The following is a 12445-nucleotide window of genomic DNA, read 5'->3' on the forward strand; positions in this document are numbered from 1 at the left end:
CAGTCCTTCACAAACACCGGTAAAAAAAATTATTCTGCATCTGCGGTGACAGCCGAGCTAACGCTGCCTGCAGTGCAGTTGCTAGTCTGGTCCATGGCTGTCAAAAACCGACCAAGCCCTCCGCTTTTCGGCTGACAGCTCTCGGCAAAACACACCCGTGGCTCGTTAACGTCACATCCATATATTAAGCTGTGTATTGTGCAAATAATATAGTCCGCAGACATGTAAGTTACCTTGACTGTAAACCCCCGGAGATATATGGTTTGCGTTACCTGTCCCGTCCCAGTGAGGTCTCCCTTGGACGTGAATATCATATCAACCTTCTCCTCGGTCGTCTTCTTCTTTGTCTGCTTGATTTTCAAACACTGGAGGCAACACGTGTCGCCACCTTGTCTCTTGGAGTGTGTACTGCCATCATCAATGTCACGTTTTTATTCCTCTATTTTTTTATTTTTCTTATATTTCGCCTGCCTGCCTGATACAATACATAATAACATATAGGCTACACTGCATAAAAATAATATGTGTTTTACTCTAATCAAGCCAATGAATAAACCAGGGACGGAGCAAGTATTTTGGGGGGCGTAAGAGCTGAATTTGATTCCTCATGCCCCCAAAACCCATCTCAACATCATTAAAACAAAATAAATTCAGGCGATAAAACAAAGAATCTGGTCAGCACTGCCTCTTTGTTATATAGGCCTAATGAAAAGGATCAGATTAAAAAAGCAGCTGTTTGAAGGCACAATCCACTTATATTACACATAGTTTAGGCCAGTGGTTCTCAGACTTTTTCACATCAAGGACCCCTAAACTGACACAAATTAGACCATGTTCCACCATTTGATAGGAGCTTTGCTTTTAAATGTTTTACAGAAAGTGTATGAAACCAACTAGCCATATATTGTGTTGCTACATATAATTATAATGAAAATAAATGATTTCTGTCTTTTCTGGGGACCCCCGGGGGTCCTTGAGGGGGTTCAAGAGGGTCCCCAGAAAAAACAGAAATCATTTATTTTCATTTTAATTATATCTAGCAACACAAGTCCCCAGTCTGAGAACCACTAAGGCTACTTGTCAAGAGGTTTACTTCGTAGCCTGTGACAAAAAGATGCATAATGTCCTTTGAGGCTCTCAAGGGAGCTTTATCAATTCTGAGAAAATAACCTCGATGATGCTGCATTATGGGAAATGTAGGATCCAGTGTTCCAGTGAGTAGGGACTTAAAGTCAGGATATCTCAGCCTCTGCTGCTTCAGGTTTGACCATTTTCTTTTTAATCTTGTGAGTCCAATACTGAATTGCTGGCATGCCCCTTTAAAGGGCTTCACATTTGTAGCCTTATACAGTTGTCTCTTTTATGCCCTAACAACATTATATGTTTCACTGTATTACCAATTAATTAATTGAAAACAGAAATAGCTGAAACAAAAACACATATACTCATTTAACATGTTAGCCTACAACATTTAAAAAAGGAAGAAAAATGAAAAACAAAAACAACCTAACTGTCAGATAGATTCTAAAGAAACCTCAAAACACTCATGTTTCAAATAGTTTGTTACATGTTACATTTAATGGCATGTTGTTTTTATTTATTTATTTAAACTGTTTATAAAAATAATGACAGTAATGTAAAAGATTAGGCTACAGCTTAGTGAAAAGTTAGAAAACAGCAAATTATTTTAGACAATCTGCCCTTTTCTTCTGTTTGCTTCTTAGAGGCCGAATGTTAAATAGACATCCATTTTTCACTTTTTACTCAACCAGCATTAATTGAGCTGTATCTTCTATTATTTTAATTTAATTTGCAATCATTAGGATGTTGTAAAATGCTATTCTTCAAAGCCTGATGCAACCGGGAGGTTTGGGGGTTCCGTCACTGACTAACACAAAAACAAACCAAAGATAACTTATGACATCAGGTCACACGAATTTCAATTCCTGGATGGCGGTCCAGAGTAAATCCCACTTCCCAGCCGGATTTCTAAAAAGGGGGCTGACTGGCAAAAAAAAGAGAAAAGGACGACAACACCGGAATCAGGAAATTGACGAGGGCAAGTCATGTGCAAAACAAAGTTGTCCATTGCTGTTAACCATACAACCTGATGAACCACAGGTCACTCCACTCAAGTCTCCCAGAGGTGGTCCGCTTCTCTGTCTCTTCCCCGAGACCGCTCATCCCCAAGAAGCCTTTCACAAGCTCTCCGACTCTCCCTGCTGCACCCAGTGATGTATGTTCTCCTCATCACAGTGTTGTCTTCACTTCTAGTGCAAGATGCTGAGGCGTGGGGCGCCAATGTCAAGTACGCGGTGAACTGCCCCGACAGATGCAACGCGGAGCGGTGCGGCGGGACGCAGCGGTGCACACGGACGGTCCTGGATGACTGCGGCTGTTGCCAGGTCTGTGCAGCCGGCAGAGGGGAGCACTGCTACCGCACGGTGTCGGGGATGCACGGGGTGAAGTGCGGACCGGGATTATTCTGCGAGTTCTACAAGGATGAAGACGATTATGGAGACGAATATGGGATCTGCAAAGGTATATGCACATTCAACATTTTAATGTGCCTGGTATGCTATTTCTGCCTGTATGCTGTACTTTGAATATGTGATGCCCTGCTGCACCAAATGCAGATTATGTTATTACAGTCTTTTAGGCTCTATTTATTGAAGTATTACAATAAATAGCACCATAGCCAATGGGTGTAGAGGCACCCAGAGGCATATGTGCATACCTGTGCAGCCTTGCTTCAAATATGAAATGATATTTAACTTGAGGATTAGCTAATAATAGGGTTGAAGTTTATAGACATTCAAACATCAATCCTACTGCAGCTATCCATTTGCAGATTTTTTGTCTATATGTCCCCTGTGATGATCTTTATATATAAGTAATATACTTTATAATGAGTTTGTAACGCTGTAGAATAGAGTCCCTTTCCCATTCGATCTGGTAACCTTTTCCCCTGCTTGTTCTGTGAGACAAAGACTCTAACATAATGTTTTCTTTCTTTGCAGACTGTCTTTATGGAACCTACGGGGTTGAGTGCCGCAAGACATGCAACTGCAAAGGTGGCATTTGTGACAGGGAGACAGGAGCTTGTGTCACCCTCAAATTCTTTGCCAAAATTGCCAGCAAGCTCAAGACTGAACCACAAGCAGGTACACAATTTTAAGACTTCTGAAAATAAAGATACTGCTTCTTACAGCCCAGCAAAAGTGTTTGTATCATTAGAAAATTCTCAGTGGGCTTGGAGCGGTCAAATGTCTTACCAAGTACACAAAATGACGTTCTGAAAAGACATGTCATTTGTGGAACAGTTGCATGTATTGATGGTTTAATGAATTCTTTCACTTGTGTTTTCAGGGGGAGATGTGGGCTCAGGAGAGGTCAGCACTGCCCAGAGCACAGATCAACACACAGACAGATCCACTGCTCCAAAGCGGCTCAACCCTCGCTGACAAGTGCTGACAAGACTGAATCTGTTCAGTGTAAATGTAGCATTAACTTATAAATTAACCGAAAGATATATTTTATTATGTTAAACAATGAAAGCTGAAGATGAAGTTTTATTTTGTTTGTTTGGTCCTTGTTTGACACCATCACCTTTTCTAATGAAATATGCAGTGTTCTGTATCTTTTTCTAGAGTAAATTAATTAAAACTATACTGTAGTCTGTTCCCATTAGCTTCGGTGTATTCCTGATCCCCTGATTTAGTGTGCCTTCATACATTATTGTTGAAAAAATCAGTAGATGTCACAATGAAGGACCATGCATTTATTTTCAATGTTGATGCAGCAATATTTTTCATTGATTCATTGTAACAGCCTACACTAAATATTTTGAAGTTTTCCATAATGTAATTTTATATGTAGGGCTACTGTAGCCTATATATTTAAAGCAGACACTGAACATATCATGTATATGAAACCAGCTAATGTAAAGAATGCTCTTACAATTAAACCAAAGCTATCACTGACTGTTGTCATTTGTCTAATTCATGTAGTAACTTAATTAAAAATTCTTCATTTGGTACAGTCATTGCATTATCTAAAAATCCTGTCAAAAATGATTGTGTTTTTATTCATGAGTGAGTAGACTACATGTGGGGGCAGTATTAGCCTGGCAGTATTTACCAACCCATTTTCACCCACACAGATTAGCAATGATGGTTATGCCTTTGCTGTCCAGCCATCTGAACCTGAAATCTATCCTGAATACAACCTGTTACATGTTCCTGGATTTTGTCATATTACCTGTTCCTGACCTGCTCACCAGCCATGCCCTCTAGATTTGTTTGATTTTTCCGACTACCTTCCTGTTAACCTGTAAGTGCGTTCATGACCACTGCCTCAAGTAAATTTCCTTTCATCTTACCTGCTTTGCCTCGTGTGTGTTTGTCTGCGTTTGGGGCCTCCAGTCTTTCACCGGATGTGAAAGCTATATAACCTTTGATTTGGCGACTGAATGTACAAACAATACACTTTGATGTGACATGTGTTAAGAGTCAAGTCCTAACTAATGGTTACCCTCTGCTTCCTGTATCTATGTCTCTCTTCCTGTCTGTGAAGCAGCACCAGAAACAGCTTAGGGTGGGGTGTATTTTTAACATTACTTTTACAACTCTTCCTGTATGGAGGGTGCCAGGGCAACCTGAACAGCTTTGAAAATGAGACAGAAAACAGAGATGTCAAGTGAAGGTGAGGAGTGAAATATAAAAGGCAACATGTTTCACAGATCTGAACACAGTATGTACACTTGTTGTTTGTATGTCAGTGTAATGCATTATTCTTATTTTTGCATTCATTCTTTTCTTCTTCCAGTTTGTAATGAGATGCCCAGAAATTATGCACAAAATCATCTATTTTCATTATATTCAGATAAACATAAAAATTACCCGGAAACCGGAGTGTCTGGTGTAAACCCACGCCCCAATGTAAGTGAGACAACACACAACTAGCTGTGAGGTCACACCACTAAGGTGGCTCTGATGTGTCCTGCCCCATGTTCAAGTTATAACCTCCTACTTCATGTGATGTGAGGCAGGAATGGACTAATTTAGCCTAAATGGGACCAACCCTATTTCTACATCTAAATGCTGCAATGATGGCTTTGCCCACAGAGGTGAAGAACCGGCGGATGGTGCAAGGGTTCTTTGGTGGTTGACACAGGTGTCATACAAACGTTGTCACAAATGCACCTGTAAATCTCCCCTGACATTGCACAACCTAGCCAGCGGCGCCATCAAGGGGTGGCCAGGGATGGCTACGGCCACCCTGATAAAATTGCCGGTCCCCCTCAGTGTCCCTCTGGAGAAATCAGATCTCAGACGGGAGTCAGCTCCCATCGTTCATTTAAAAGAGACGGCTCTGGTTTTGGTGTGCCACCCCAGGATTTCTAGTGGCCCTATGAAAAATTTCTGGGGGCTGCCACTGAACTTTGCACCATCTGCACTGCCCCATTTCTTACAAATCGGCTTTCAAAAGGTTTTCAAAAGGATCTGTGGTGATTCAAAATTATGATATTCAACCTTGACCCATATGTTTTTGAATGAGCCGTAAATGATGCTCTGAGGATTTCTTAGGATCCAATTCATCTTGGCTTTGTTGAAGATCCACCAGACTAGCTTCTGCACAAGTATTATGACATAAACTGTTATTCTGCCTCTTTTGCTCCAAAATTTCATTTGGGGAGTGCCTAAGGTGACATATGAACTTGTCCGCAATTTAGTTGTCAATCTGTCCCCTGAATCTGTGTACGTTAGCACACTCTCTGTACTCTTCAGTGTCCTCATGTTCATGTCCTATACGGTGGAGGATCATTGTGTGCCTGGTTGAGGTTTGTGCAAATCTTTTGTATTGTTCCAGAATGTTTTTAAATCATTGTAGACTTTAAGCTTTGTTACAGAATCCAGAGTGCCCAAGCTGGCAAAGTGCTACTGTTTACACTGTCTTTAGCAATTATTTTACATTTTTTCACATATGAGCTAACACTCTTGAGCTGACACTCTTGAGTTTCTGGACATTATATTTATTCATTTAGCTGATGCTTTTATTCAAAGCGACTTACAATTGCTATATATGTCAGAGATTGCACGCCTCTGGAGCAACTAGGGGTTAAGTGTTTTGCTCAGGGACACCTTGGTGTTTCACAGTGGACAAAGTCATGTGTCTTATCCACCGCACCATCACCACCTAGATGATCTTCATCATTCACAAACTGAGCAAATCTCTTGAGTAATTTTGTCTCCCAGATTGGACACTATAGTAAATCAGTCCATCAGTGTATAACCTCCTCCTCTGTCTGAGATGTTCCTGTTTAACCTGTGATATTTGTATGGCATTTGTTACTGTATATTCAATGCTTCTTATTCATGCTCTGGTCTGTAAGTGGTCTGTGGTCTGTATTTAAAATCGAGATATGCTAAGGGGTGATGAAATTCATCTGTTTCAAAGAGGTATTACACATCACTATTATTCATTTAGTGTTCAATAATCCAACTGTTAGCTGTTTTATGACAGAAAATGTGGTCGACTGTAATCAGGTGAAGGCAAATTCGATCTGTGAAAAAAGAAGAGAAGACATTAATATTCTCAGGATGACATTACAGAAAAAGGCTGGTATTTATTTATGGGAGGTGAAAAAATCTTGTCTGAACATTTTAAAAAATGCTTAGAAGTCTGGACAGAAGTATGTCTTCTGAATAGAAGGAATTCTTGTGTCTAGAGTCTCGTTTCCCATGATGACATGAAATGATATATCCAAACTCGGGAGCAGAAACGGATATTAGTGCTGAGAATTTTTCAGGCATCCTTGACTCTTAAGTGGAGGAACGCTATACTCCCTCAACTTCCACAAATAGCAAAATATTCTTTGTTCCCATGCAGAAAACATTTCTCACGGATAAATACTTTGACCACTAATAGCATGAAAAGATCTGAAGAGCAAAGACAGGGTTTACTTGCATTGCAAATCAACATTATCCCTGACAGGAGAGCTTCTGCTTGGCTTTGTCTATAAGGCTTAACAAAAGTACATCCATTGCAGACGAGGCTTGCAATAGTCAACGTTGGAAAAGAAGTAATGAATAGAAATTATTTACAACTTATTTAAGGTCTTTCTTGAGAAAAGCATATGATATAAAGTCCTTCCTGGAGGAAAACATTCAAGTCTTTCAACTATTTTAGAGCTGAAATTAAACATTTTGATAAGCAAACAGACTAAACATGTATTATAAGTGGCAAGCAAATATTCAATGCAACTAAACCTAATGAAAAAATAAAAAGCATTCGTGTCTTTATAAAGAATACAGTGTTGCCAAAATATTTGATAAAGCTTCAAATGTATTGAAGTCTTCAATCCTTTGAGTTTTTTTCCACAGACTGTCTTTGTAATACAAAATAAGTTTCTTTTGAAGGTAAATGTGTTAATTAAAAGTAATTATGTATTAAAATAAATATATTAATCACAGATGCATTTAGCAACAAGTGATACATTGTATCATTGATACATTATATTATATGTTTATAATACTTTTGGTGAAAGCGGTATACATTAAAAAAAAAATTTACTCACATAAATATTGGTCTAAGATAAATGCATTAAATGTGTTGATCACAATATTTCAATTAAATTTTCATTGTCATTGAAGTTTTTGACTTTTTAAAAGGTTAGAATTACACCTCAGGTCATTCATGATCAAACATAACTGACCCTTGATTAGAGGATGACGCTTTCCCCCTCAAGCCCTATTTTAATACGTCACCAGGCAGTATTAAAACTACAAAACATCTAATGAAGATGAAAATGATGTCAAACATTTTTGGCCCAAACCGCAAAATAATCCTGTCCCAGCTAAAAATATCTCTTATTAGCCTCACCTCTGACTCTTACTGGTACAAAAATGTTTTCCAGTATTCAGCTTGTTTATTTCCTGTGCTTCCTGACACCTGTGAAAATGGCCCTTCTTCCTGTTGTTGTTGTGTCTGCCTGGGACAGGATTTTAAAAGCAAGTTTGTTTGTTTTTCAAGACACACTCCAAAAGCTTGTAATTTATAAGTGACGCACAACTGAACTTGTCATGTATTAGAAGAGCACACTTCCTATTCACTCTGTTCAATAATTATTTCAACCTTTATTATTAAGCTCAACACCTTAACACCAATCAACAAACAAGCTGTCCATGAGACAAAAATTGAAACTATAATGTGCTTATAAATCAGATAAATATTGTGTTGAGTTCTATATATTCATTCTATAGCTATGATCCACATTATATTTTCCAATCATCTCTTTAGTAAAATTAAGGGAAGGAGGAATTTAAAATATAAATGTTACAAGTTTACACATGTTTTGCTTTGAAACCACAAATTTCTGTCCTTCATTGCTGTTGCAGCATCAAATTTTTTATTAATGTGGTCCATTACTTGCATTTCATTTTATGGTTTATTCTAAATTAAAACCTGAGCATTAATGTATATTAAGGTATAATTTAATTCATTTTCACAGTTTTGTATGATCACATAACCATCAAAGGCATAAAGGACAGAGTTCCCTCAAACAGACATTAATCCACTGTGGGGATGTATCTCCTCAATCCAAGGACAAGGTGACACACATACATGCACACAGTGATACAGACAGGTATGGGGCCGTCTGTGTATGAGGGCAGGACTGTTCATAAGTGCTAGGGCTTGAATGTTCCCCTGAGAACCAACAGGCCGAGGCCTCGCAACCAAACAAAGGACCCTGCAAAATAACAGGAAAGCCTTGGTGAGAAATACCCTTTATCTGACTCCCTGAACACGTCACTGCCGCCTCTGCAGAAACAAAGGTGCGTGAACGGAGTAGTAAATAACTCTGATTTACTGCAAATAGATGTTCTGGTATTTACAGTTTGGCACTGACTCAACAGGTTGTTTATTGTAGCGGTAGAATGACAAGGCTTGTGGGAGACAACACGCAAACTCTGTGAACAAGGAAATTAAGTGATGAGATTGATTACATTGATAGCAGATATCTAAAATGGGAACCTGTCTGATTAATTATTTTGGCTCATTTAATGCAGATTTTCTTTTTTCTTACGTTTTTTTTTTTGTTGTTGTTGTTGTTGCTATTTTTTTTTTTTTTTTTTTAAAGTTCTCAGAAACCTCTTACGGTAAACTGGCACAACAAGCCTTGACCTCAGTGACCTGACAGGATTTCTGACCCCTGTGATGGGATGTGGGACGGAAAATTTCCAAACGTTTTATTATCACACATCAGGATTATGAAGAATTACAATGATAGTTTAGGTAGTCAGGAAAAAATTAAATAAAATTATTTAAAATGTATAAAGTCTATGTTAACCACATAAGCATTACTATTAGACAGAGTTTATAATAGAGACTGGCCTTTATTTGTCAAAATGTATTTCCATGAAGGCTCGTGATTAAAACATTTTTCTTCAGGGTTTTAAGGCTGAACACGGTGAGCACTTGATACATAAATTATGTATTATGGGTTAATTTTTCCTTTAAGGATAACCAGGTTCTGCCGTTACCAGGCTAATACATGCATTTCGTATAATAACGTTACCACAGTAAAGAAATCACAAATGAAAATAGCCAGTGGATGATGCTAAAGCGCCACAAAATGACAACGTGTGCTTTACATTTACATGCAGCTGTTACATCCAATCATTCCACAACTTCATAACCTTGCATAGTGAGCTGATCTTGCAAAAAAATCGATTTTAGTTGATGACAACAGCTAAATGGAGCAGTAGAAGGAACTTGACATGAGGTAATAATCCAATAACTTTTTTTATACATAAATACCATGAATACAGGGATGCCCGGACTCCGAATTTGCTTACATTTTCACATTACACAAAGTAAGAGCATTATTTTGACCAGTGATACTGGATCAGATCTGGAGTCGGTCCCCAGGCACTGCACAGTGGCTACCCACTGCTCCCTTGAGGGATGGGTTAAATGCAGAGAATGAATTGTGCTGTTTGAAAATAGAGTATACCTTACCTTACCTTATAGGCTTACAAATCCAATTTCCAATACTCTTCATATAGTTCACTTTCCTACATAGTAGAAGTACTGAATTATTTAGAGAGTAATAAAACTTCATATAGTTTAAGTTAAAGTACAGGTAATAAAGATTGTTCAGAATTAATAAGCTGAGTGTAAAAAAACATAATTTTCTTGATATCTGCAGATGCCACAGTTAATTTTAATGCTGCTACATCATGTCTAAGCCTACCCTTCCCGTTGTATTTCAACCAATGCACATTCCTGGAGTTAAATAATACCTGTTAATAATCCTTTAAACCCATTAAAATAATCTGCATGGTTGTACAATGTGATTGTTTTGCTGGAATTTGCTATTGAAAATTACAAACTATTAATATGAACTAAAAATATAGTGTGATCCATTTATTGCAACAGCACATTGGAAATTTCATAAACACGTTGATAGAAACAGATAATAATAATAATAATAATATAATAATAATAATCTTTATTTGTAGAGCACTTTTCAAAAACAAGTTACAAAGTGCTTTAACAAGTGTAAAGAAAATAATACCCAAGAGACAATAATACAAAGACAATACAAGATAAAAGCATGAAAACACTGAAAGACTAAAATACAGATAAATATAAAATTTGTAAAATACAATAAAATAAAAGGGATAAAATAAAATCAAATAAGATCGGAAAAGGCTCTCCTATAAAAGTATGTATTAAGAAGGGACTTAAAAGAGTTCACTGACTCAGCCGACCTGATTTCCTCGGGCAGGCTGTTCCAGAGCCTCGGGGCCCTGACAGCAAACGCTCTGTCCCCTTTAGTTTTCAGTCGAGACTCTGGAACAGACAACAGACCTCTGCCCGAGGATCTCAAGGTACGTGCTGGTGTGTATGGGACTAAAAGGTCAGAAATATAACAAGGTGACAGGCCATAAAGAGCTTTAAAAGTGATCAATAGAATTTTAAAGTCAATTCTAAAACATACTGGGAGCCAGTGTAATGAAGCTAAAATAGGAGTAATGTGGTCGTATTTCTTTGTTCTGGTTAAAAGCCTGGCAGCTGAGTTCTGGACAGTCTGGAGTCGATCAATAGATTTTTGGGTTAAACAGGTGAAAAGGCTGTTGCAATAATCCAGGCGAGATGAGATGAAGGCGTGTAAAATGGTCTCGGTGTCCTTAAAAGTTAACATAGATCAAATTTTTGCTATATTTCTAAGTTGATAAAAACATGATTGAACAAGCTTTGTGGTGTGCTGCTCGAAATTTAAATTACTATCAAACCAAACACCAAGGTTCTTTGCACAGGCTTAATGTGATTTACTAGGGAACCAGCAGATGGCAGTATTTGTTTTGCAATCTGCTGGGACCCGATGACCAGGATTTCTGTTTTGTCTGAGTTCAGCTGGAGGAAATTATTTGACATCCATTTTTTAACTTCACAAAGGCAATTGTTAAGTGAACTCAGCATTCCAGGGTCTGTGGATCTGACGGGCAAGTATATTTGTTTGTCATTACAACAAAGTCCCAAAAGGAAATATACGCAACCTAAATACCATGTTTATGGATAATATGTCCAAAGGGAAGCAGATACAAGGAAAACAAAATGGGTCCTAAGACCGACCCCTGAGGCACACCATATTTAACTGGACAGAACGAGGAGACATAGTTGTTTACAGACACGCAAAACTTCCTATTTGACAGGTAGGATGAAAACCATTCTAGAGCAGTACCAGAGATCCCCACCCAGTGCCTCAGTCTGTCTAACATGATGTTGTGATCAATGGTGTCAAAAGCAGCGCTAAGGTCCAGGAGTACCAGGACTGAGCACATACCGTCATCAGCAGACATTAAAAGGTCATTGGTGACTTTAAGCAGGGCAGTCTCAGTGCTGTGGTACTTCCTAAAACCAGACTGAAATTTTTCAAATATTTTTTTATTTTCCAGTACAGTGAGCAGCTGTTTGGACACAATTCTTTCTAGAATCTTTGCAATAAAAGGCAGTTTTGAAATTGGTCTAAAATTATGTGGGAGGGAGGGATCTAAACCAGGTTTCTTTAAAAGTGGGTTCGCGTAAGCCGTTTTAAAATAATCAGGGACACAACCAGTAGATAGGGAGCTGTTGAAAACAGAGATCAAATGGGGCCCAACAGAATCCATTACTTTCAGTAAAAACTTTGTAGGTATAACATCAAGTGGGCTGGAGGACACTCTCATTTGTGATACTGTTTTTAAAAGCTCAGACAAGTCGATGGGATAAAACAGGTTAAAACTCTCTTGTTGCTGGTGAGGAACCTCTGAGTAAGAGGCCGCGGGGGTAATAGAGGCTCTGATTGACACCACCTTATTGGTAAAATAAGATAAAAACAATTCACAGTCATCGTTACTTCCAGCTGAGGCACAAGGAGGGGTTGGGTTTACCAGCT

At 38.4% G+C, this 12445-nt stretch overlaps 1 protein-coding gene across 1 annotated transcript; it reads left to right on the forward strand.

Annotated features, from left to right (window-relative positions):
- Positions 1-2088: 2088 nt before the first annotated feature.
- LOC119908265 (endothelial cell-specific molecule 1-like) lies at positions 2089-4036 on the forward strand. The gene is made up of 3 exons (XM_038725977.1): positions 2089-2541; positions 3021-3164; positions 3370-4036. Exons 1-3 carry the CDS (start codon positions 2235-2237, stop codon positions 3462-3464), a joined length of 546 nt encoding a protein of 181 aa, XP_038581905.1. The 5' UTR covers positions 2089-2234; the 3' UTR covers positions 3465-4036.
- Positions 4037-12445: the final 8409 nt, after the last annotated feature.

Source organism: Micropterus salmoides, unplaced genomic scaffold, assembly GCF_014851395.1.
Source record: "Micropterus salmoides isolate LMB-PRFRI ecotype aquatic unplaced genomic scaffold, ASM1485139v1 Ms_hic_scaffold_1720, whole genome shotgun sequence".
Lineage (NCBI taxonomy): Eukaryota > Metazoa > Chordata > Actinopteri > Centrarchiformes > Centrarchidae > Micropterus > Micropterus salmoides.